Here is a 26,770-nt window from a genome sequence, read left to right on the forward strand (position 1 = left end):
ATTAAGAACGTAATAAATGGGTCGTTTCCGTTTTCTCAGTAGGGTGGTAGATCTTCCAGCTTCAGCAGGAGCAGCAAATATGTGTGTCAGTCCATCTGTTGATGCTCTGAGCCTGGTGGGATAACCTACTTCATATTGGATTTTCAATTCTCTCAGCTGTTGATTCACCCCATCAAAGCAGCTCCTTGTTGGTGAAGATCAGAGGACAGATCCAGGATAACCATGAGCCTGTTGCTATGGCAACTCTCATCACACAAACTATCCTGAAAGTCGAAAAACTTCACCATAAAGTCTTGCCTGGGTTTCCATAAGTTACCGTACCCGGCCGGGTAATCCCTTTTTTGGCAAGCCGTTAGAATGAGAAATCCAGATTTTAAAGCAGTGTAATCTGTAAATTATGGGATGCACACTTTATATGCAAACATGTAAATCTCAACCCAAGGGGCTTCTTATCAACTGTACTTACTCACAATGAATGACGCACCAGGTGGACTGCCATGTGCCTTTCTCCAAGGAGTGCTCCCCCTCTGCCCACTCCACCATACAGGGCAGATTAGTGGATTGTCCTTCTGGAATGTTCTCTACTCCCCACAGAGGAATGCTGGAGCTCCGACAGAGTCACCATCGTGGCCATTTATAACTTTGAAACCAGGGATGCACCGATATCCAATTTACGCTTCTGAAGTGATTACAACCACTGTCACATGATGACTAAACAAATACACATCATATTGCTTGTTAATATCGGCCCAGTTTTATATATCGGACCAATACCGATATGTTAAAAAATGACTACAATCGGCCGATACCAATATTGATGCTGATATAATGTGCATCTCTTTTTGAAAGACTACTTCAATATTGGTTTAATTTTTACTATGGATCCTGTTCCAAGACTTCAGATATCTGGTTCTAATAAACTGATTGAAGTAAACATTAAATATTGAATACATTTTAATTTGTTCTTAAAACTGTCATAAATTAAAAACAAATTACAGAGAAACTAGGAAATTACACACACAACATTAAACTTAACAGTCAATGACGTTCTCTGTGGTCTAAGAGACGTTTAACCTTATTTAGGGCTGGGATGAAGCTGATGAAGGGGTAATCTGAACTCAGAATCGAACAGGATGGGATGTTTGTACTAACCATCCTGAGCGATCAGAGCTTGTGGGGATAAGAGAACACTTCCTGTTTCTGAAGATGTCTCAAGATGTCCAGAATAGAGTCCAACTCGGTACGGAAAACATCCAGTTCTCTGCTCTTGTCCTGAGCCAGACGCCTCCAGCATTCCACTTCTGACTGGAGATCAGCTGCTGGTGTCTGCCATGGCCCCTGAATGAGCTGAAGAGAGAGAGCTTCTGAGGTCAAAGCCTTTAAATATATAAATGATGTACATTATCAATATCAGGAGGGCTGTGCAGTGGCGCAGTGGTTAGAGCTGTTGCCTTGCAGTGAGAAGGTCCTGGGTTCGATTCCCAGGCTGGGATCTTTCTGCATGGAGTTTGCATGCGTGGGTTCTCTCTGGGTACTCCGGCTTCCTCCCACAGTCCAAAAACATGACTGTTAGGTTGATTGGTCTGTCTAAATTGTCCTTAGGTGTGAATGTGTGTGCATGGTTGTTTGTCCTGTGTGTCTGTGTTAACCTGCGATGGACTGGCTCTCTGTCCAGGGTGTACCCCGCCTACTTGCCCGCTGACTGCTGGAGATAGGCACCAGCCCTCCCCCCGCGACCCTGCGTGGACAAGCGGGTTCAGAAGATAGATGGATGGATCAATATCAAGGCTCTGTCACGTAAAGAAAACTAGCTGGATCTGGCCACGCCCACTTAGGCTGCCATAAGCTGAGAAGCTCAGATATGCGGGAAGGGCTTGGAGTAGAGCTGCTGCTGCTCCTTGCTCTCTTGCATGTGAGGGGATTTTATTCTACTTTCCTCATTTGTGACAACACAAACAATGACTTTTTGAAACTGTTGCTAAATGTTAGTCACAGAACCGCCAACCACAAAACAACTAGTTCAAGCTACTGCTAATGTCCATGTTGGATGATGAGAGGAAAACACCATAGAGGAATATAGGAGAGCATGTGTAACAGATTTTGAATGAATGCCAAATCCATAGCTTGTGGTGTGGACCAACAGAGTATAGCTGCACACTTCCTTAACACACACACACACACACACACACACACACACACACACTTCCAATTGGTCCACTTGAGTAGACCAAACACTGCGATGCTGCTCTGGTGATGAGTCTCAGAGAATCTCTGTGTTCTACAACCATGATGTGAGTTTAAATGACAGCTTCAGCTTTGTGTTAAAATGAAGTCATGCACTAGTACCTGCTGCAGCTCCTCCTCTCTGTGCTGCTGTCTGAGCTCCATGGTCATGATCTTCCTCTCAAGGCTACACAAGAGTTTAACCTCAGAGCTCTGAGCTCCTCGGGCCTCCTTCAGCTCCTGCAGCAGCCTGGTTAGCTGCACACAATCAGAGACTCCGAGTCACACTCAGTAATAGAACTCACCACAATAACCAATGAATAAGAGGTTTGGGTTCAATTAAGCATGCAGCAGAGAGAGAACCTACGGATGAGAATAAATAAAACTGGGCCTATAAACCAGAAAACATAATTTACACATCAAATGCCGATTCTGACCCAATAATAGAACTTTTCCAGCACATTCCAGTCTCATTCTTCTGCACCCAAAAATCCCTGAACTAAAACTGACTAAGCTCTACGACTGGTAGGTCTGTTGTTCCAGCCACATGCTTGGTAAGTGAGAGCAATCATGTATGGTGGAACATCTAAATGCTGCACTGGGAAACTGAATATAGTAAATGCCACATTTCTGATAGGTCTTTAGATTATATTTGAATGTAAAATGTTAACTGTTACCTGTCAGAATAAAAACAGCTCACCTGCTTCTGCAGGACTTCTTCTCTGCCTTGTGAGAGTCTAAGTGCCTCTTTACATCCCTGAAGTTCACTCAGCTGTTCTTGCACATGTTTCATGGCTATCTGTAGGAAGATGTTCAAGTGAAACCAACTGGATTCCTTTCAGCCTCTCTGTGCAAACAAGGTCGGTGCACTGGTACCTCCTGACAGTTGAGTGTGTTGGTCAGCTCTGCAACCTTTGAAGATGAGTGCTCCAGGGCGTGGGTGGAACGCAAAGAGTCAAGCACCCTGAGATGTTCCACCTTCAGAGATGATAGCTGCTCTGCGTGGAGCTCCTTCAGCCTATGATGACATTAACAGCTTAAAGTTGTCACATTCATGTTGAAAACAAATGTTTCTGACATACCTACCGACACAACTCCTGATTAGCTTGCATAGCCTCAACCCTAAGCACCTCCTCCTTGTGCTCCTTCTCCTGTTGGAGCTGCTCCACAAGCTGCTTCAGAGCCTTGTTCTCCTGCAGAACCTCTGTGATGTGATCCCCTGTCAGACGGAGAGAGGCACAGACAGGAAATGCTCAGATTACAGAAAGTTTCTTCCTTCCTACATTTTAAGTGATGCAGCCTGTATGTTTTGTTTTGGTAACCACACCATTTGTGATATAACTGATCTAACGAATCGATCCGCCATGACTCGACCTTTAGGTACACGGCACTTCTCAGGCAAGGATATGCCGCCAAAGAGCAGTACAAACATTCATAATAGAAGCTAAATAAAAACAGTAAGGAGACAAAACAAAAAGAATGAATAGCAACATGATGAGTTAACCCTCAGAGGAAAAACAGGTCTCGATTTAAAAACCACCACAGAAGAGGAGGAGTCTAATATTTTTGGAAGCTCTTTCCAGGTTTCTGGAACAGATAACGCTCTTTCCCACCAGGGCATTTAAGGGGGAACATACAGCCGCAGCATGTCAGAGCTGGAGCCAAAACATTTAAAGATTAAAAAGCTAATAAAACAACATTACATCCTGAAACCGACAGGTAGCCAGCGCTGGTGTAGCATGCTCAAACTTCTGCCCACCATTCAAGAATCTCCCAGCAGCATTTTGGACCAGCTGCAGACGAGCTACAGCACTCGGACTCCCAGCAATAAGAAGTGGTCTAGGCCGGAAGTTATTAATGGTTTCAAGGTCATGTGTGGTTTGACCAAATGATACAAGGAAGAGGCAACAACTCCTTTAATAAGGACATTAAAGCCAAGAGCATCCAAAATAACACCACAGGTGGGAGTTTAACTCATCACAATCAACCATAGAGCCTTCGTTAAAGCAGTTGGGCCCAAACAAAACTGCCTCTGTCTTACGTTTGCTTATGTACAAGAAGTTCTCAGCCATCCATGCCTCAGTGTGAGCCAAACAATCCAAAAGCTTTGAAATTGGGCGACCACCAGACTCATCCAGAGGTAGGTACAGCTGCTAATAATCAGTACACTGGTGAAACGCAATATCATACTTCTGCAAAATGTTGTCCAATGGCAGAATACACACAGAAAACAGCAGGGGTTCCAATATCGAACCCTGCGGAACCCCTCAAGGTAGATGAGCAACTTCAGATGGTAATCCAGCCCACAGGCTTTACAGGTCTAGAACCTTCATCACACCCAAACAGCATTCATTATCCTGTAAATGTGTGCATCACCAAGACAAAAACGGAGGATGACACACTTCCCCGAGGAGCTAGAATGGGATGACTGAACCAGCTCAGGGGGAGAGTGGAAGGCTAATGCAGCTCTTCTGGGGTTCTGACAGAACCAAATGATCCTTAGTCCTCCTGGACAACATGTGTTATAAGTAGTTTAACATAACATGTATGTTCTTTGCCCGTGGGAGGAAGTACTGTCCATGAGCAGAGCGTGCTAACTCCATACAGAAAGACTGCAGCCAGGATTTCAACCTGCAACTTTTTGCTGCAATGCCACAGTGCAGCCCTAAAGTATGAGTCCTAGTAAACATTCATAGGCAAAAGTGTTAATGGTGAGGGATCTAGACCTGTGAAGGCGGTGGGCTGGTAGGTCTTGTCATACTGAGCAGGTGGAAATGTTCCTGCATCATCCGTCTCTGCTTCAGCAGCAGAGAAGTGGGCTTTGATCTGGCCTGGGAGCTGCTTGGAGTCTGAAGAATAGAAGTCAGGTAGTGGGTTTGGTGCAAAGAGAACGTTTCTTTTCTCTCTCTGCATTCCTTCCACAGTGCGTCTAAGTTCCTGAATGCGTCTCGTCTTTGTAGCGAGCTCTTGGTTGAGTCGCTCTATTCTGGCCCCAAAGGCGGCCTCAGCTTGACGCTGGTGTCGGCATGGGCTTGGCCGGGCCTGCGTGGAAAGAGGTCTAGTTTGTAAGAATGAAGATTACGTTTCTTTTCCTTGTAATAACCAGTGTTGGGAGTAACGCCGTTTAAGTATAACGGCGTTTCTAACGGCGTTCTTTTATAGGTAACGGAATAATCTAATTAATTACTTTTCCCGCCGTTGCAACGTCGTTACCGTTACTGGGGACGGAACGTTGTGCGTTACTATGTGCTTGTCGAACGTTGAGCAACAGGCTTTCTGACCGCCACACTTCAGCTGCAGCCAGGGAGAGAGAGGTGTCGGTAACGCACTTACAAACACGATGATTGACCGGGTGGGCGGAGACCCTCACCATCTCAGTATCTGCATGCTGCAGACACGAGCAGTGATGGGAATAATGCCGTTTAAAATAACCACGTTAATAAAAAAAATATTTCTTTCAGTAACGAGCAAACTAATTAATTACGTCTTCTTTTATCAAAACGTCGTTCCTGTTACTGATAAGGAAATGCGTGCGTTAAGCAGCGCGGTGTGTTGAAGCTGTCATCAGCTAATCAGGAGCTAAAGAGGCAGATGTTTAAGAGCATCACGGCCCGTGAAGAACGAGGAAGACGTGATGAATATCTACGGCTGCAGACCCCCCGCAGATTTGTTGCTGCAGCAGCGAATCTGCGGGTCTGCAGCCGTGCCCTTAGCATGACAGCAGGACGTCCCGAAGGTCCGCTCACCTGTTCACCGCTCAGACGTCCTGATCTTCTACCTTCCTAGATCATCCAGCTGTAACCTGTTCCTGATCATGTCTTTAGTCCCGCTGTAACACTGATGCATCAGTCTCAGACGGCATGGAGCTCAGGTGTTATTAGAACTACCTGTGTGTGTTTACCACCCAGCTTCAGCTCTTCTGTGGTTGGGTCTGACCCACGTTAGTAAATGTAAGTCCTCCATCAGGCTTGTGCCTCTTCTAGTGTCATTTTAAAGGATTTTATTTATTTATTTAACCGTTACTAGATTAGCAGCAACAGAAATGCTATAACACACAATTATGTGAAGCTGGAAAAATTAGAATGCTGTGCAAAATTACATTTATTTCTGTAATTTAACTAGACTGAGATACCATTTAAAGGCTCGGGAACCTTTACAGGTGTTTCTATTTGCAATTTTAAATTTTAGCTGATTGGGTGTTTGTTAAATATCACACAGTGACCTTTTATAGTCTAGATTAGTGTAATGTTCCTATTCGTAGTTCCTCCTGTTAAGTGCTTATTTGTTTAAATTATTCAGGTTTATAAAAAACATTTGGACATACATTTTATTATGTTCAGTCATTAGTCATTTATATTTCACTATTGTAGTAATTCTTTCATTCTTTAATGAAAAAAGTAACTAAGTAGTTACTTTTGTTGGTAATTAGTTACTTTTATGATCTTGTAACTCAGTTAGTAATTGAGTTACTTTTTTGACAAAGTAATCAGTAACTATAACTAATTACTTTTTTAAAGTAACGTTCCCAACACTGGTAATAACAAATCTGTACAGCTACTCTTTGACTTCTGAAGAAAGAAGCTGACTTTTATACTAACCATGTTTTTGACTTGCTTCTGCAGAGATTTGATCTGCTCTTGTAAATAATTCTCTTTCTCCTGGTGGTTATCCTTGAGAAGCTGCAGCTCATCCTCCAGTCTCCGACACTTGGACACCCACAGATCCGATCCTGGCGTTGCTTCAACCTGCTGCCTTTGTGCCAGCTGCAGCTCTAACTGGTGAATCTGGTTTTCATACTGCAGCTAAAGAGAGACACACAGTTTAGTTACAGGAGAAAACTCCTTGTTTTATTTGTCTTATCATGGATCTTTTATTCAAATCTGACTTGTTGCATCTTTTGTGTTGAAGTGTGGGTCTCTAATGCATCTATAAATACTCCAAAGTGAATAAAAACTTCCATCCCTTTTTCTGTCAGTGTTTTAAAATTAGCATAGAACCACCTGCTGAGTCCTCATCCACCAGAACTACTGAGGATCGGACATTTTTGTTTACTGGTATGCAGAGAGAGGATACACAGGAGGGGAGATGTTTCTCCACTATCCATGGAAAGTCTTAAGTGACAATTACATCAGTACATGCTCTGTATGGTTAGGGTTGGGACCCTAAGTTGCTGCGACTTGATCTGTAGGTCACTAAAACAACAATGTAGGACACGATAACGCTGCTAAGTAGTGACCTTTAACAACTTTACAGGCAAGAAACAATGACTATACAATAAAATGGCCCTCCCCTTGTTCCCACATTTACAATCTAAATTACTTTACATAGATCATGTTTATTATAAATAAAAATGTCTGTGTGACATGTGAGACACGTAGGTTTGACTCCTAACTGCTTTTTGGTAAAAACTTTACTGGAGGATAAATATTGAAATAAAGGTTTTGGTGCACATCATCTACTCATAATGTCAGAGTTTGTGCACGCTATAATAACAAACTATTGTTAACAGCCACATTAGGATGTGTACACTCACTAGCTACTTTATTGGGTACACCTGTCCAACTGCTTGTTAATGCAAATTACTAATCGTCCAATCACATGGAGGCAACTCAGTTCATTTAGGCATGTTAATGAAGCTCAAACTGAGCTTCAGAATTGGGAAGAAAGGTGATTTAAGTGAGTTTGAACATGGCACAATAGAAGATTGGAAAAATGTTGCCTAGTCTGATGATGATGGTAGGGTCAGAATTAGGGGACAACATAGCAGCGCCCACCCATCTCCTGACTGAATGCTATGGGTTGGGGGGCTCAGAGTAGAGCTGATGCTCCTCCCCATCCAGGGCAGAAGTCTCCCTTAGTCCACAGGTAGTGGTGGAGGTTGTTATATGCTTATTTTCCTTATTGTGATGTCACAATAAGGGACATTTTCAAAAAGCTCCTAGAAATATAAGATTTCTGAAAACAAATCCAGACAAAAAACGGATGCATGTTTTATTTTCAAACACTTGGAGTGTTTGTAGAGACAGTAGACACATCTGGAAACATAAAATGTATCACCTTCAACACTAGCTGCTGTTGCTTCCATCAAGGCTCATGTTTGTAGCTTTAACTGCTGCTTTAATACAACACGGCATCAGAATTGCTCTAACCTGTGCTCAGATCCTTTTAGCAATACCTTGAGACTGTGGAACCGTTGTTCCATGGCCTGTAGGCTGCGTTTAGCCTCTTCATCGTGACCCTCCAGTTCAGCCTCCAGATGCTGAATCCTATGTTCAAGCAGACTGTTAATCCCACCAGACGAGGCCATCCTGAACGAGCTGCCGTGTTCGTCACTATCAGCCATAGATGCAGCGTAAATCATGGCGGGCAGTGAGTTTGGGTTTTTGCTCCTTAAAATCTGTTTAAGCTCCTTCACCTGGAGGAAACAGAAACATTATAAAGCAAATGGAGAGGATGACTCCATTAACTAGTCTGATTCATGCTACAGCTAGAAAAACCTGTCGCTCCAGATGCTGGATCTTCTTTGTGTCGGCAGATCTGCCTCTGCTCTTCTTCTGTTGATCACCGCTTCTTCTGACAACTTCCTGCTTCAGCTTTTCTACCTGAAATAATAACAACTACTTACTTCCATAACAGCAAACAAATGGAGCATGTGCCAGCACACGTTCTTCTACAGTTAACAGTGAGGATAATAGGCTCTTTCGTCAAATAATGAGGTGGTTCTCTCACATAAAAACCTCCACCAATAGCACTGTTCAGTCTGAAACCAACTATTGGAGCAGTCGGTTGGCGGTCTCTCTGAACCACCACATTTCCTTGGAATCTCAATTCTCCACACACTCACATATTTAGCAACAAAACACCACTGGTATGAGAGGTTCTCCCATCAATGATATCAGAGAAGAAGAAACAACCAGCAGCTACCACTTCAACTTTAGGACAAACTACCCAAAAACTCCCAAAAAGAAAAATGGCATTTGAAGTCAGAGACAACAGACGTTTGAGACTGTTAAGCGCTCTGTGGTAGGGTTGTTTGACAGGTGTAATTCTACTTTCAACCAGTAGGAGACAGAAGTGAGGAAACTTAATTCTCTGAGCTTTAGAAATGGAGACCCCCACCCCCTCTGCTTTCAGATTTGTAATCAGCATTTCTGTCACCTACCTTAAAGACATCATTCAAAGCTAATGTCTGTGTTTAATCTCCTGAATCTTGATTTACTGGCCAATTTGGGCAGAAAGAACGATCAGTGAGTAAACAGTGAATGTGAATAGTTACTTGTTCTTTAAGTTGGAGTATCTCAGCTGTAGCAGCCTTCAGTCTGCCAGCATCTCTGTCCAGCAGCTCCCGCTGCTCAGAAAACCTCTGCAGCTTCTCCGTCAGGGCTGCCACTTCCTGTTTGTGCTTCTCTTCCAGTACCTGCAGCTCCAACGTCTTATCTACCGATAGAGAGAAACATGTATGTGTTTGTATTTGTGCAAAGCTGTCACGGTCACGGTTACAAACAGGTGCTGTAACAGAACTTTAACAAATCTGCGGTTTTGCTAAAATTCCACAAACAACGGCTGATGACTAAAGGGATGATGATGATGTTACAAGACTGAGCAGAAGCAGATTTCTAACATGCATGAATTGAACCCAGACATGTCCAACCTGAGGTGGGGTTGACCTGAGCCTTTCCTGGGTCTCTCCCCTTCATTAGCTGTAGGTCGGACTCTAAAGACTGCTTCTCCTGCATCAGCCTCTGGTTGTCCTCAGACAGCTTAGTCTCATTCTTCTGCACACACAAAAGCACGTCTGTTGAGCGGACAAACGTAGAACGTTAACCCCAGCAGCCAGACAGGGTTAAATACCTGGAGAACACTGATTTGGACCAAAAGGTCGGAGATTTGTTGAGAGTGATTCATCGTACACATGATGGCCAAAGGTCTCGTAGCTCTCCTCAGCTGCTCCCTGGGGAGGATGGGAAGAGTCTTAAACACTAATTTTAAATAAACATTTAAAAGAACGTTGTCCAGGTCAACATTCTAATAAACACTGAACTCACTGTGTAAATGCCAGCTGACTCAGCAGCCTCTGGTTTTCACTTAACATGGCCTCCTCGTTGACTTTTCTCCTGGCCTGCTGAGACTTCATTTCCGAGTAGAGCTTTTCATTCTCCTGCAAACATCTTTAGTTTACCATCACATAGTCACATGACCAGTCTGGGGTCTGTGTGGCTCTGCATCAACCACGAATTAGGTTCTTCTTTGAAGTATCCTGAGTCCCTGTCCTGTCCTCTTACCTCCTGCCAGAGGCAACAGCTGCCTGACTCTGCTGCACCAGATTAAATCATCTGTTCATTCTGTTGGCTTCCTCAGATTAAACATTTGGGTTTACAGACTGACTAGTTTGATTAGAATCATAACTGGACTGAAATAAGAGTTTTGTTACTTCTTTATGTATTTTTATGACGTGTTCATAAATAAGCTCAGATTTTGTCCCATAGGGGTGTTTACTATGGGGTGTCAGCCAGGCCTCTCCACTGATGAATGAATGGGTGAAAACAGCTCTCCTCCCTAAAGGAAGTGGCGTTTAGGCTGATGAGACTTGGGTCCTGCTTGGCAGAGACAGGTGGTGTGTAGTAATTGAAGCGCCACAGACCATCACACAGTTTCATCCCGATGGTTTATAACTAAATGCTCCATTGTGGCTTCATTTTCTCATCAGTCAGCTTTAGCTTTGGGTACAACGAAACCTGACCAGTGTGCATCTACTCAGGCTGCAGCAGCAGGGAAAAGAAAAGCTTTGTTATTTGCTCCAATCCTGAAACAACTGAGGTTTCCACTGACACAAACCTGCTGGTACCCTTTGATGAGAACCTCCTGCTCCATTATTTCTTTGTTTATTTGTACAAGTCTCTCCTCTGTAACAGGACCAGCCAGCTCCAAGTGTCTCCTCTTCCTATTGGCTCCTTCTTCTGTTTGCAGCTATACAGAGAAAAACAAACAACTTAAAAGTAATAATTTACTATTATTCATCACTGACCCACACAAAATGGTTAGATAGATTATCCCAGAGCTGCTCAGACTAATCTTAAAAACTTCTCCTTTTATGGATCACTTACAGAAACGTAGCAGCAAAAACCAAACCTGAGATCTTTTGGGACTGGTGGGTGCATGTTTTGGTAAAGACATGTTCTTACACCTAAATGAGGACGAGGCAGACTGGATGCCTGAGAAGCTGGGACGTCCTCTGCAGCATCCAACTGGTGACTGGAATCTTTCTGCTGTTGGAGAACAGCCTCTGAGGGCTGAACCAATCCAAACAGGTTGCTGATCACGTTCACATCTGACTCTGCCAAACAGAAAAACATGCTTTCAGCTGTTCTCCAGACGTTCACCAAGCACTGAACTGATCACAACAACTCCACATAGGCTGTGACATCAAGTCTGTTGGCAAGATTTAAACATCACACCTTCACACAAACAAAGCACATGCATGAGTCAGCCAGGGCGACATTCCTACCTGCAGAGACTCTGTCGTCTCTTTCTGGGTTCTTAGTGGGTTTGGTCTTTGAGGGGAGGGTCGTGGGCACTGCAGCAGTTTTACTCATCCTGGATGATTTATAGTTCATGGCTGCTCTTCGGTCTACTGCCCTGCCTCTCATAGTCGTCGTTTCTGAAGATGCAGAGAAATGAAAGCCAGAGGAGCCATGGGAAGCCTGGGGAAACGTATGATAGACATATGTATAAATAAGATAACACTGATGGATATTCCAAATCTAATAATAATAATGAGTGTCATTATTCCCACCAGGTGTTTCTGAGCTTTGCTAGAATGTGTTTGTGATGAGTCATTCTGGTCCTGCATCAGTCTGTCCACTTCCTCCCTGATGCTCCATGTCAGGTCATGGTTTGGTGGCTCTGGAGACTTGGACAGGTCATTTTTCAATTCCCAGATTCCCTTGACTCCCGTAGTGGGTCCGATCTTTCCTGGATGCTTCAGGTCCGACTCAATATGGGTTCCTTCTGTGTTTGAGGGCTCTGCACCTCTGAAATCAGGTGTTTTACAGGAGGTAGAATCTACTACTTAGATTATAAAAACTAAAACACACCAAACTAACTATAACTATGGTAGCAATAAGCCAGTGACTAAAGCTTGACCAGATCCATTCACATAAAGCCATAACCTGTTCTCCAAGGTGCTTTCATTATGTAACTGTGGAAAATCAGCAGGTTATCCTTTAAGTCTTATTGTTCTCACATGGAGATGTTAAATCACATTTGACTAATGTTACCATACCAGTACACCACTGACAGTTACTGTACATGTTTATGGATCCTGAAATGATCTTTAAATACTTGACTAAGGACTAATGGATAAAGACCTCTATGCTCCAACAAACCAGCAGCTGGTGATTTCAACCCTTGTGGTCTGCAGTCCTCACCTGAAAGGCTGGAGGGTGAAGCCTCTTGTTTGGTTGTCTGCTGGTTGGATAGGCCTCATCAGTTCCTCTGCAGTGGGCAGGCCTAAAGCCACATGCATGCAAAAAAAAAAACACACACAAGCAGCAACAACTCATCACTTCCTGCCCACTAAGCTGCTGGTAACAAACAGAAGTGTTGTGTCTAAAAGGTGCTGAGCTGCAGAAATAAAAACAGAAATCCTCCTCTACAGCTGTGTTTACTTCTATAAGAGGGGGCTAATACGAGCTGAGACGTCTGGCTTTATTACATTATACACCATATTTAAATTTAAACATACTCAAGAGGGATTTTTTAAGGACTCATCATAAACGATCCTTTCACCAAGGTAAAAGCTTCCTCTTCACTTCATACTGCTCATTTAATCTGACAGACAATAATCATGACCACACATGGGGAGGCCCTGCCTGACTCAGGAGTATCTGACCTGATTCACTGGTGGAAGCAAGCTGGAGAGGGTTTTGAACAAGCTGAGGAGAAGATAACGGAGACTCTGGTCTGACGATCCCCTTGTTTTCTTTAAGGGATGAATGAAGGTGATCCTCTGAGTCTTTTGTAGTTTGAATCTGTCTGTAAGCTTCGTGAAGAGCCTCCATCTCTGACCCTCCGCTCTGTCCATACACCTGGCCTGTGAAAAAAGTATTCAAATTCTATCTAAAAAGGGAAAAGTCAAAACAACTGGTCCAAAAAAATAATTACGTGCTGCACAAAGTCTGCTATGAAAATGATTAAAAGTTCCTGAGAAGCCAATTGAGGTAGCGTGGGCATACAGGACACCTCCTTGGTGAGATTTACCAGGCATGTCCAACCAGGAGACCTAAAGGAGGACTCAGGACATGCTGGAGGACCTATGTTTGATCTGGCCAGGGAACGCCTTGGGATTACCCCAGAGGAGCTGGCCCAAGTGGGCGTGGAGACGAGAGTCTGGGCCTCTCTGCTCAGCTGCTCAGAGGTATTTAGGATCCCCCTACCAGAACTTTAAGTTGCTCCCCTTCGAGTTGTGGGTTTTGTGTGGTTTTAACACATTTTAGCACAACAACAGCTGTACTGGATGAATTTTTGACATTTTAATTCTTAAAATGGTGTTTTTGCCTGAAATGACCACATTTCACAGTGTGAGGAATGTTTTACTTCTTTACGTCTCTGCAACTCGATAACACTTGTTTTTTACCTCTGTCTGGTGACCCATCGGTGTCCTTCCTTCTGTCCTCTTCACCGATTACTTCCACTGAATCATAAATATAAACTCAGACCAAAGTAACAACACTCAGTAGTTTACTATTAGAATCAGAAACATAACCATAACCCTAACGATAGCTGTTCAGCTGTTAGTCATTATTAGCGTTTATTAAATGAGTGGTTCGTGAAAAGCTATCATCTCTTGTTGTGTTTGAGTGCCACACCTACCCGGGACCTCAATACAATACGGCCTTTTACTTCCCTCAAGACTTGGAGACATTTTAGTTTTCTGCAAAACAGAAACGAACATGAACAGGTGAACTGTGAGGCAGCAAGGTGTCAATCTGACCTTCCTTAAAAACAATTCTGCTCTTACTAACATTAAACTCCCAACAAGACAAAAAAGGGCCTGTCCGTGATAAGTTCATCAATGACTGTGTCACAACTGAGTGTTTATTAATTACATAATGCTTCTAAACCGGATTTTACCCAGGGAACACCAGCTGACAATCATGGGTTTAAACCAAGGGAGCACCACACGAATCCAAAAATCCAAAAACATTTGTTCATTTGGTCCCACCCTCAGCTCCACCTCTTTTCCCCTTTTTGAATTGTTTGGGCATGACGAGACGTGTGACATGGCCAAATTTCCCTCAAATGAGAGAAATTAGAGAAATGGGCGGTCCTACATCCAGAAATTAATATACGTCTATGGTAGGGACGTCCCGTTCCGATACTGACATCGGATATCGGCCTAAAAACACAGTATCGGATCAAAAACCTCCCATATTAGCAGTACGTTCCGTTTTAAATTCCAGTCCAGCAATTCTATCCAGCAGCGCCCAGATCCAGCATGTAAAGTCTGCGTGATCAGAACAGTGTGTGCTAGCAAAGTAGCAGGGAACAATGTCAGCCATGTGGCTGTATTTTTTGTTAAAGTCAGAAAAAGACAGTTTGGCTCAGTGCAGCACTTGTCATGCACGAGTTTCCTGTGGTGGAACAGAACCGGGGAAAATTAACACATCCAACCTCATCTTGCATTTGAAGCAGCATCACAAAACATTACATGAGGATTTTTGCAGTGTGTGAAATTGAAACTTTAGACACTCATGACACGCTTGATCAAGCCTTTTATACATTCCGCACTATGAAATAGGTAAAAGTATGTACGATTTGTGCTGATATATCGAACTGATATCGGTATCTGTCAGTACTGAAGGTTGCAATATCGGTATCGTATCGGAACATCCCTAGTCTATGGTTTCAACATTTCAAACAGTCTCTTCACTATTAAGCAACAAAATCAAAGGATGATAAACATGAAAAGAAAAGTCTTATTATCGGCACTCACTTTTGATTGTTTTGATTTAGGTATTGATGAGTTTCCTTGTTCTAATAAGTTGATCACATCCTTGGAGGTTTTTATGTAAGGTCTGCAGAAAGCAATTAAAGACCTCCCGCTGACCACATTTGTGGGATCATTTCAAGACACAGAACAGAGAAAAACAGAGGAAGACGCTTCTGAAATCACTCTACACAAAACAGAGCATGAATGGATGCTTCAGAATAGCAAGAAGATTTGACAGTTTCAAATCCAGGTTGATCTGCAGCAGCAAAGCAAGAGGAGTATGTTCGGGAAGCAGTTATGTTGGTTCATTGAATCAAAGAAAGTAAGGAGGTAGTTCCAAAAAAAAAAAGGTGCGGCAGCCTGGAACAAAGCTTTGTAACCCCGCCAAACCAAGTAGGTAATAGTGGAAAAGGGACGATGTCTAATTTTCACCAGCTGATTATTATTATTTATCCATTTGTAGAGTTGGTCCACAGTTCCACGGCCAGGACGAAAACCACATTGCTCCTCCTCAATCTGAGATTCAACTATCGATCTGACCCTCCTCTCCAGTACCTTGGAGTAGACCTTTCCAGGGAGGCTGAGGAGTGTGATCCCCCTATAGTTGGAACACACCTTCAGGTCACCCTTCTTAAAGATGGGGACCACCACCCCGGTCTGCCACTCCACAAGAACTGCCCCCGATGACCACGCAATGTTGCAGAGACGTGTCAACCACGACAGCCCTACAACATCCATAGCCTTGAGATACCCAGGACGAATCTCATCCGCCCCCGGGGCTCCGCCGCTGTGTAGATGTTTGACTACCTCAGCAACGTCTGCCCCCGAGATTGAACAGTCCATCCCCACGTCTCCCGGCTCTGGTTCCTCCTCGGAATGCGCGTAGGTGGGATTGAGTGGTGAAGAGGGAGCTGAGCCAGAAAGCCAGGCCCTCGATTTACCGGTCGATCTACGTCCCAATCCTCACCTATGGTCATGAGCTTTGGGTAGTGACCGAAAGAATGAGATCGCGGATACAAGCGGCCGAAATGAGTTTCCTCGGTAGGGTGGCCGGGCTCAGCCTCAGAGATAGGGTGAGGAGCTCGGACATTCAGGAGGGACTCGGAGTAGAACCGCTGCTCAGGAGGTTACATCTCCAATCTGGTCCGGGAACGCCTTGGGGTCCTGCTGGAGGAGCTGGTGGAGGTGGCCAGGGAGAGGACGGTATGGAGCTCCCTAGTTGGGATGCTGCCCCCTCGACCCGGACCCGGATAAGCGGAGGAAGAAGACGAAGACGACGACAACGATCCATTTGTCATGAAATAAGCTGTTATTTCCATTACCACAGCAGAGTTTTTCCTTTCTTTAAATCAAGGGAACCAACGCTTTTATCCATGATGTGAGGCACACAGACATACTCTATGGCAGCTCATTTGATTTTTGCTTATGTGCAGTCTTCCTACACTGGGAACTACTTGGCTAGCAGGTTTGGTGTGAGTGTCTCACTTTTGTTTACTTTTTAATCACACACTGAGCTGTTTTCACTTACTATGAGCTGCTTTTTATTTTACATAAAGTTTAGATTCAACTAACCAGCCATTTTATGTTCAGATAAACTTTTAACTTAAGCATGACTAGTTCTATGATTAGTATAACAAACCTCCTCTTCCAGCTCTTTTATGCCCTCATCATCTTCAAAGTCTTCACTGTAGTGTGGAGACTCAGCGTGGTCTGAGAGGACAAAAATGTGGTGAAGGCACTGAGACGCACAGCTGAGTTCGTGCTCATCCCGTTGCTCCTACCTTGAAACTTTCCAACAGCCTCTGTGACCATGACTTTATCAGCTTCTTTGTTCTGCTCCATTTCTACATTTTCCGCTATCCTGGAAAAAGAATTTGCACTTTGGATTAAAGGTAAACTCGCGAGCTGCAGCTTCAAAACCAGTTTCACCAACTCTTCCTGAGGCTAAGGTCTCATTTTTATAGAAATATCCCAAAGAAATGGTCACCGCCGTGAAATCACAGTTATTCAACACTCATTCGAGTTTGGAACCACGTCACATTTCTGTGTGGTTCAAAATTAGCAAGTCAAGCTGGATTATTTATGATTTTCGTTCATCTGACCCAGTTTCCATTCTTGTAAATGAATCCATTCTAACATTACACATAGGGTTTCTCTGGCGTTTCCTGGTTGTTAAACCCACTGACTCTATACGGTACAGCTCAGTAAATTATCAAAATAAAAATGTTCATAGGCAAAAAAGAATAAAATTCATGTTATATAGCCATTTGACATACTGTGAGAATGATTTAATTTCTATTCAGTTTGATATTTATCTCATGATTATGTCAGTAAAACAATCACATGCAGAAGTGAAGGCCTACACGGGGGTTTATGGGAGTTGGAGGAGGAAGTAAGGAAGTAAAACGATGTTTTGCGATCTGTTTAATTTGACTTGTACACAACAAACACTTTCTTGACAATCCATTTATTGTGTACAGAGATAAGTGTAAAAATAAAGTGTGTTAATACAAAAAAAAGGCTGGGCAGCTGTGTGAGTGGTTCTGGTACTTTAGGGTCACAGCGCTGCATCAAGAGGGCGATACACACACGAGGGACGAGCAAAATATCTAACATGTTTGATAATCGTGTGACTGCATGATTTTTAACCGAGAGCTGGTTGTGATGTGTTTAATCACTTCTCATTACCCCCTGGATTCTACATAACATGAGGTAAAACTCCCGACATCAAAGATTCTTGCACGAGAGGAAAATTGACTCAACATCGCACAGTGTACGCCCGACTTAAGGCGCATTTTTCAAGCAGGAAGCTTAAAATGCAATTTGCAAACAGAACAGATCATTCCGTTCATTTAACTAGGCGGCCCCGTCTGGCTACACCTCCTGTTCAGTTGCTCTGGGCCAAGAACGAGTGATTTGTGCGCGTAGAGAATTATGCGCGAGTGGGGAGGTTTGCATCAGAGAATAGTTTGAAGGATGAGTTATGATCCGATCATTAAGAATGGGACGTTCACAATGATTGGATGAGTTTCTAGGACTGTACATTTAAAATAATTCATTTTTTAACAAAACATTTATTAATTGGTTGCCATCCGAATGTCAAGAACATTTTATGAAATATGTTAAAATGTTTCACGTTTTTTTATATTAAGATGAGGGAGCAGCCGGTTAGCCTTTTCTGAAGCTAAAACAACATCTTCAATAAGACCTTGAATCAATGAAATGCTGAGCGAGTGTCTCAGACACACCTGAGGTCCGTGGCCATGATGGAACTGGTCGAGTCCAACTCCCTGTTCAGCTTGGAGTAATCTATAGTGGATGAAGTTCCTGATTCTAGCTGTGCAAAGAACCTGGCCTTCTCCTCCTCTTCCTCTTGAGTTTCTAAGCCCACATTAGTCACGTCCACAGCAGGCATCAGCTCTGATTCTGAACTCACAGGAAGGAGTAAAGTGTCTGAGGGAAAAAAATAATAAATTTTACCCATGAGAACTTGTGTTTCTCTGCTTCAAGGAGCTGAGATGAAATAAAATGTGACAGCTCAGCGTCCTACTGGAGGAAACACAGAAAATCAACACTTGTGATCATTTTTCTCTACACTGCTCTTCTTGTCAAACGATTTTTATGCTGTCCTGTTCAAAAAAAGTTAAACTAAATTTTAATTAAATAATCATCAGCAATCGGTAGATTCAATATTGTAACAGAAATAACTCGAGTGTTAATATAGACTACAAATATATACAACAATAATAACTAATAGAATTAAAAGATTCCTTCCAGACATAAATGATGAGGACCAATGTGGCTTTGTAGTAAGGAGGAAAACACAAGAAAGCATACGAAGAGCACCACATATAATACGAAAAAATTACCGGCAACTATAATAAGCTTTGATGCAGAAAAAGCATTTGATAGGGTAAATTGGGAATTCCTATATGCAACTTTAAAAAAAAAATTGGATTTAATTCACAAACAGTAAATTGTATTAAGGTCCTATACAAAGAACCAAGAGCACAAATTAAAATAAATGGATCAATATCAGACGAGATAAAGGTAACAAGAGGAACGAGACAGGGCTGTTGCCTCAGCCCTACTCTGTTCGTGCTATATATCGAACCTTTAGCCCAGGCAATTAGACAGGAGGAAGAAATAAAAGGAATAGAAATTAACAACAATGAAGTCTTTTTGCAGATGATGTATTGATATACCTTAAAAACCTGAATAATAATCTTAAGAACCTATTAGAACTAATGAAAACCTATGGGGAACACTCAGGATACAAGATCAACATACAAAAAGCACAAGCACTGCTATATGATCAGACACTAAAAACAGAACTGAACAAACACAAGATTAAATAGGACAATAATCACATCAAATATTTAGGAGTCAACATAACTAAAGACCTGAAGAATCTATTTAAACAAAATTATGAGGAATTAAACTAAGCGATAAACAAAGACCTAAACAGATGGACATCCTACCCATTACAATTGTACGACAGAATAAACATTATCAAAATAAATTTACCACCACAACTCCTGTATATGTTCCAATCCCTCCCAATACCAATACCAACAATACAATTCAACAAATGGAATAAACAAATAAGATTCATTTGGAAAAGCAAAAAACCAAGAATTAGAAAATCTACCCTACAAAGAACAAGGAGGGAGGGCTGTGCCAAACATAAATTGGTACTACCAGGCAGCGCAAATTGGACCACTCATAGAATGATGTGACCCACAAAACTTAAACCACTGGAAAACAATAGAGACAGAAGGAAAAGAAATACCAATCCAAATATTACTGGGGGAAATACCAAAAATGAATATTGGACAAAAAATATAGAAAAATTGGACCCAATAACAAAGTTTAGCTTGGAAACCTGGTGGAAGACAAGCAAGAAACTAAAAATAGACAGAGAAATAAGATTACTAAGATGGATAGGTTGGGACTCGGACTTTGAACCGGGGAAGATGGACAATAGATTCAAAAAATTGAACGAGACAGGAATGACAGCAATAGGAACAATTCAGAAAAAAGGGGTGGTAAACAGTTTCCAAGAACTTAAAGAAAATTTTGAAGTGGAAAATAAGGATATGATTAGATATCTACAACTAAGAGACTACTATACCAACCAAATTCAAAATAAAATTCAAGGGAATAATCAAATAATAATGATGATTCAAACAAATACAAAACCAGCACCCAAAAGAAAGCCATCATTAATATATAAAACATTAATAACTATAGAAAACCAATCAACGCAATATATCAAAGAAATACTGGAAGGGGAATGGAATGAGATGTGGGAAACACAAAATAGGGCAACACAATCACAAAAATGGAGGGAATTTGCCTGGCAGAACCAAATAAGATACTTTTTCACACCTAAAATTACAAGTAAACAAATACAGAAACAAATGAGCTGTTGGGAGGAATTGTGGAAATATAAACCCCAACCATACCCATATATTCTGGGAATGCAAGAAAATAAAACCTTTTTGGAACCAAATATACAAGAACACCAAAATAACATTAGGATATTATATTCCACAGACATTTAAATTAATGTACCTAGGATCCATACGGGAAGAAATAGCAAAGGGAGATCAATACCTAACGAGGATACTTATTATAGCAGCCAAGAAGGCAATCACTAGGAAATGGCTCAGACCAGAGACCCCAACAATAGAAGAATGGAGGACAATATAGAGCCCTGCACGGGCCTAAAATCTGAGCCCGTGTCCGGCCCGGCCCGAGGGGGTGGAGCCCCAGCCCGACCCGGCCCGAAAAGGTTTTCAGGATTCTCTGGCCCGACCCGAGCCCGACTTTTTTCTAACCAACTAAATGAAAACAAAGTGCGTCAATCTTGACCTATGTGTTAAAAGATGTGCAGGATCCGAGCGTCGCAGAAGCGCATGCGGGAAGCTTCCTCCCACTCAAGCGAGTGTTTTCCAAACTCCGTCACTCAGAGAGACTTGTCACTTAGAAAATGTTCCCTGATTATGAAACTTTGGCTGAATAGCGCTTGTTCCTGTCTCCAATGTGCGACACATCCAGGAGCCCTCTGAGGAGAAGCCTAGAATCTCACATCCTCTTCAGCTCATAAGCGCCTATTACGCACAAGCGTGACCCAACACGGTTTCACATTAAGACTGGGTTGGAACTGTTCAGGTTTACGCAGACAATCTTCACATAGAATTGACTTACAGATATAAAATTAATTCAGTGAAATATAAAGCATTTTATTTAAATATCCATTCATTATTTTACAAGCACAGATAGGCCGCATCAGATGGATGGAAGAGCTGCGGGTTGCCGATCCCTGCTCTAGTTCAAAATATCATTAAAATTCCAAAAAAGCTGAAAAGATTAAAAATGGGGCTTTCCGTGCATATACAATACATTACGGTATCCACTGGGATTCCCTGTCTTGAGCGCAACGAATCACAACACAGATTCAGAGACGTGCGAGTTTGTCATCCAAAATGCTTCGTTTTACAACTTTTGAATGGCTGATCAGATTCAAATAATTCCAACGGTTCCTAAAAGTACATAAAAGCAGCTTTCCAACGATCTATAGCATGAAGCAATCAGAGTTAGAGAAAATATCGCTACGAGGGGAAATCCTGCTGTACAGCCTGATTGAAACGGAGCGCAGCGCTGCGGTGAAAGCGGATAACCTATAAAATGACATGTTGAGGACGCAAATTCAATACATCTATTTTATTGTGAGGCAATAATTTCTCCGAGTTTTGCGGTTGCGGGCGGGAGTAGACATGCACGCTGCAGGTGCGGACGGGAGTGTAACACACATGTTGCGGTTGCAGGCTGTAATGGTCAGAAATTCAGGGGGAGCGGGCAGGAGCGGGATGGAGAAAACAGTCCCGCGCAGGGCTCTACTGCTGCGTGTAAGTGTTTTAATTTTTGTTTTAATGATTTCGATTAAAAATAAAGGCGCCCGGCCCGGCCCGTGTCCGAGGTAATTGCACAGTTGTTGGCCCGAAGCCCGGCCCTCGGGCCGTCGGGCCGGGCCGACCCGAGGGCCTAGGGCTTCAGTGCAGGGCTCTAGGACAATAGTTGAAGAAATACAGGAAATGGAGACACTGACCTACAGACTAATAACTGAAAGAGGAACAACTGCAAAAACAATGGGCTAAATGGAGACATAATAAGCATATGGATATGAGAAAATAAATGGCAAGGAGAAACCTGCAGATGAGCCGACCTTTTTTTTTTATCTTATTTTATTTTATTTTATTATTTATATATTTTTTTTTTGCATTGTAAGTACTCAAAAGGAAAAGTTGAATAATTATTGATAGGTAAGGATAAGAAAGTCAAGAAGATAGAAATAGCAGCACTGAAACTGCATTAGTGAGAGTTACAAATGATATTCTCATGGCCTCAGATAAGAATCTTGTGTCTGTTCTAGTCTTGTTAGATCTCAGTGCTGCCTTTGACACAGTTGATCACAATGTTCTTTTAGAAAGACTTGAACATGTTGTAGGGATCAAAGAAACAGCGCTAGGCTGGTTTAAATCCTACCTGTCTGACAGATTTCATTTTGTAAATGTACATGACAAATCGTCTTCATACTCCAGGGTTACTTGCGGAGTACCACAGGGTTCAGTGCTTGGACCAATTCTTTTTACTATATATATGCTCCCAATTGGTAAAATCATTAGACAGCATGGGATAAACTTCCACTGTTATGCTGACAATACTCAGTTATATTTATCCATTAACCCTGATGAACCTAATCGGTTGGGTAGATTACAGGCTTGTCTTGAGGACATAAATTCCAGCCTACAAAACATCCTTAACACCTTGGCTCCATTAAAAACCCGTACGGTCTGTTTTTCCACCTCTGCCCCCTGGTTCACATCTAACCTCAGAACATTAAAAGCTGAAGGACGCCAGCTGGAGCGCCTCTACAAGAGAACGGGCCTCTCTATACACAAAGACCTGTACATCGCCCACCTAGCCCGTTATAAAGATTCTATTTCTCACACCAAATCAGATTACTACTCCAATATCATCAACTATAACAACGGAAACTCCAAAACTCTTTCCTCAGTCCTCCATAAAATTTTCAATTCTCCCTCTATACTACCCCCTCACTTCTACTCCACTGACACCTGTAATAGCATCCTTTCTTTTTTTAACCATAAAATCACACAAATCCACCAGAGTCTTAGCCCGGCTGACCCCCACACACTTCCCCCTGATGATCTCACGTTCTCTGAATCCTTCTCAGACTTCTCAGTTCCTGATGCCTCTTATATCTCGGATTTAATATGCAAATCCAAGCCCACCACCTGTCAGCTTGACCCACTCCCATCTTCCCTGGTTAAATCCTGCCTCTCATCCCTGTTACCCTTCATTTGCTCCATCATCCATGCCTCCCTCCAGACTGGAATCGTTCCCTCAGCGTTTAAAACTGCAGCTCTAACCCCGTTTCTCAAAAAGCCCGGCTCAGACCCAAACAATTTTAATAACCTTCGCCCCATCTCCAACTTACCATTTATCTCTAAGATACTTGAAAAAGTTGTTGCTAACCAACTACACTCTCATCTATCCAGCAACTCCCTCTACGAAGTCTTCCAGTCTGGTTTCCGCCCCCACCACAGCACAGAAACGGCTCTGATCAAAATCACAAACGACCTCCTTCTTGCAACAGACTCAGGCCATATTTCCATTCTCATCCTACTCGATCTCAGTGCAGCATTTGACACCATCTCACACACAGTTCTACTCCATAGACTATCCATCATCGGCATTTCAAAAACTCCTCTAAATTGGCTCAAATCATATCTATCTAATCGCACTCAATTCGTCCAACTGCGCACCTTCCACTCTAACCCCAAGCCAGTTACCTCTGGAGTTCCTCAGGGCTCAGTCTTAGGTCCCCTTCTTTTCATAATCTACTTACTCCCACTTGGCAATATCCTCAGGAAATTTAATATTCATTTTCACTGCTACGCCGATGACACCCAGCTCTACTTCTCTACCCAACCAAACCTCCCGTTCCCTTCATCCTCCCTTCTCAGTTGCCTCACCGAAGTCAAATCCTGGTTTGCTTCTAACTTTCTACAGCTCAACAGTAATAAGACTGAGATCCTCCTCACTGGCACCAAGTCATCTCTATCCAAGACCAGTTCATTCTCACTCAGCTTCGACAACACCACACTTCTCCCCACCGCCAAAGCTAAGAGCTTGGGTGTCATCTTAGACAACACCTTATCTTTCATTCCTCATATTAACAACACAATAAAAACTGCTTATTTTCATCTTCGCAATATCAATCGGCTCCGCCCCTCCCTCAGTCAGCACTCCGCTGCTATTTTGGTCCACAGCCTGGTCACCAGTCGCATTGATTACTGTAATGCCCTCCTCTCTGGTCTCCCTTTAAAATCACTCAACAAGTTACAGTCAGTCCAAAATTCAGCTGCCCGGATAATCACCAAGACCACAACTTTTGATCACATCACCCCTGTCCTGCAACAACTTCACTGGCTCCCTGTCAAATACAGAATTGACTACAAGATACTTCTTCATGCCTTTAAAGCCATCCATAATCTCGCTCCCTCATATCTTTCTGATCTCCTCCACATTGTCACTCCCACTCGCTCTCTCCGATCATCATCTTCACCTTCCCTGTCCGTTCCTCGCACTCGACTTAGTACTATGGGAGCCAGAGCTTTCAGCCACTCAGCTCCAAAACTCTGGAACACTCTACCGCCCGACCTCCACAATATAAACTCCTTCTCAACCTTCAAGTCTCAACTCAAAACTCACATGTTCCGCCTGGCTTACTCACTGTAACTGTCCTTCATCCATCTACTCTTTTTAGTCTATTATCCATCGCACTGCTCCGACTCTACCTTTGGGAATTACTTTTAGCATTTGTTTCTTGTTGTTTATATTGCTTGCTTGTTATATTTTGTCCTGTACAGTGACCTTGAGAGCTTTGAAAGGCGCTTGAAATAAAATGTATTATTATTATTATAAAAAATTGGATGACTCTAAACTTTTTGCTTTTAAATCAAGACAAGACGGAAGTTCTCATCTTTGGACCAGAAATCCAGAAAAGGAAATTGCTTAGCCAATCGCCTGACCTGAATGGCATTACATTAATCTCCAAGAACAAAGTAAGGAACCTTGGTGTTATCTTTGACCAGGACATGTCATTCAAATCCCAGGTTAAACAGGTTTGTAGGATTTCCTTTTTCCACCTTCGGAATATTGCTAAGATTAGAAGCATCCTTTCCAGGAGTGATGCTGAAAAACTAGTTCATGCATTTATTACATCAAGACTGGATAACTGTAATTCATTGCTCTCAGGAAGTCCACAGAATGTAGTTAAAAGTCTTCAGCTTGTCCAAAATGCTGCAGCTAGAGTTCTGATGAGAATTAAAAAGAGAGATCATATCTCTCCTGTCTTAGCTTCCCTACATTCGCTACCTGTTAAATTCAGAATAGATCTTAAGATCCTTCTTCTCACATATAAAGCTCTTAATAATCAAGCTCCATCATACATCAGTGATCTGATTGTTCCATATGTTCCTAACCGAGCACTTCGCTCTCAGACTGCAGGTCTACTGGTGGTTCCCAGAATATCTGAAATTAGGATGGGAGGCAGATCTTTTAGTTATCAGGCTCCTCTCCTGTGGAACCAGCTCCCAGCTTTAGTCTGTGAGGCAGACACCTTGTCTACTTTTAAAAATAGGCTTAAAACATTTTTATTTGATAGGGCCTATGGTTAAAATCTGATGTTAGCCTAAATCTGGACAAGTGGGGGATTACAGGGAGGTGGAGTGTACAGTCGGTAAAGACGGCTCTCCCTTGCCCTGACTCCAACATGCCTCCATCTAAATAGGATAGATTATCCAGAGTTATCTCTGTAGTTATGCTGCTGTAGGCTTAGACTGCTGGAGGATACACTGACCACTTTTCACACTCTACTGCTTTCTTCTACAGTATGCTCTTTAACTGTACTATTTTCTGCAATTTCAGCTGTTACCTTTATTTTCTCTGTAAGTGTTTTTCTCCCCAGAAGAAGCTACAACGATGTTCTGCTGAGCTGTGGTGGCCTCATGGAGGGGGCCATCGTCTAGCACACTGCTGCTAACCACTAAAACATTCTCCCTCTCCTGATAATAACTTTTTGCTTTCCTTGACGTTGGATGTGCTAATACTAGTTTATCCATTTAATTATAGATCCACTAGGACAAACACAATCAAGTTTATCTTTCACCAAATAGAATATTTACGAAGACATCACAATATAACTATAGACACATTACTTGTCTTTGTGTGTGTGTGTGTTTGTGCGTGTGCGTGTGTGTGTGCGCCTGCTCTGTCTTCTCGATCCCCAGTGAGTCATGGAGGATGGCTGCTTATATTGAGCCAGGATTCTCTGGAGGTTTCTTTCTGTTAAAAGGGAGTTTTCCTCTCCACTGTCGCTTTATGCTTGCTTAGTATGAGGATTGCTGTATAGTCACTGACACTAGTCAGACTAGTCAGACGACTCTTGTTGTGATTTGGCGC

At 42.6% G+C, this 26,770-nt stretch overlaps 1 protein-coding gene across 2 annotated transcripts in view; it reads right to left on the minus strand.

Moving 5' to 3' along the window:
• Nucleotides 1-941: 941 nt before the first annotated feature.
• Nucleotides 942-26,770, minus strand: part of cep162 (centrosomal protein 162) — a 37,204-nt gene continuing 11,375 nt past the window's right edge. Inside the window, exons 5-28 of one of the 2 annotated variants that reach the window (XM_015949513.3) lie at nt 18,463-18,667; nt 16,996-17,075; nt 16,854-16,924; nt 14,095-14,155; nt 13,859-13,915; nt 13,115-13,315; nt 12,651-12,732; nt 12,017-12,254; nt 11,729-11,924; nt 11,406-11,557; nt 11,059-11,190; nt 10,269-10,381; nt 10,075-10,174; nt 9,875-9,998; nt 9,500-9,660; nt 8,721-8,825; nt 8,399-8,638; nt 6,822-7,025; nt 4,950-5,265; nt 3,310-3,442; nt 3,100-3,241; nt 2,924-3,022; nt 2,347-2,481; nt 942-1,347 (exon numbers count right to left, since the gene is read on the minus strand). In XM_015949513.3, coding sequence (XP_015804999.3) covers nt 1,165-1,347; nt 2,347-2,481; nt 2,924-3,022; nt 3,100-3,241; nt 3,310-3,442; nt 4,950-5,265; nt 6,822-7,025; nt 8,399-8,638; nt 8,721-8,825; nt 9,500-9,660; nt 9,875-9,998; nt 10,075-10,174; nt 10,269-10,381; nt 11,059-11,190; nt 11,406-11,557; nt 11,729-11,924; nt 12,017-12,254; nt 12,651-12,732; nt 13,115-13,315; nt 13,859-13,915; nt 14,095-14,155; nt 16,854-16,924; nt 16,996-17,075; nt 18,463-18,667 — 3,530 coding nt within the window. In that variant the 3' untranslated portion in view covers nt 942-1,164. The remainder of the gene's footprint in view (nt 1,348-2,346; nt 2,482-2,923; nt 3,023-3,099; nt 3,242-3,309; nt 3,443-4,949; nt 5,266-6,821; nt 7,026-8,398; nt 8,639-8,720; nt 8,826-9,499; nt 9,661-9,874; nt 9,999-10,074; nt 10,175-10,268; nt 10,382-11,058; nt 11,191-11,405; nt 11,558-11,728; nt 11,925-12,016; nt 12,255-12,650; nt 12,733-13,114; nt 13,316-13,858; nt 13,916-14,094; nt 14,156-16,853; nt 16,925-16,995; nt 17,076-18,462; nt 18,668-26,770) is intronic. The other variant, XM_070551796.1, reaches the window with a different exon arrangement.

This window comes from Nothobranchius furzeri, chromosome 5, assembly GCF_043380555.1.
Source record: "Nothobranchius furzeri strain GRZ-AD chromosome 5, NfurGRZ-RIMD1, whole genome shotgun sequence".
In the NCBI taxonomy this organism is placed as follows: domain Eukaryota; kingdom Metazoa; phylum Chordata; class Actinopteri; order Cyprinodontiformes; family Nothobranchiidae; genus Nothobranchius; species Nothobranchius furzeri.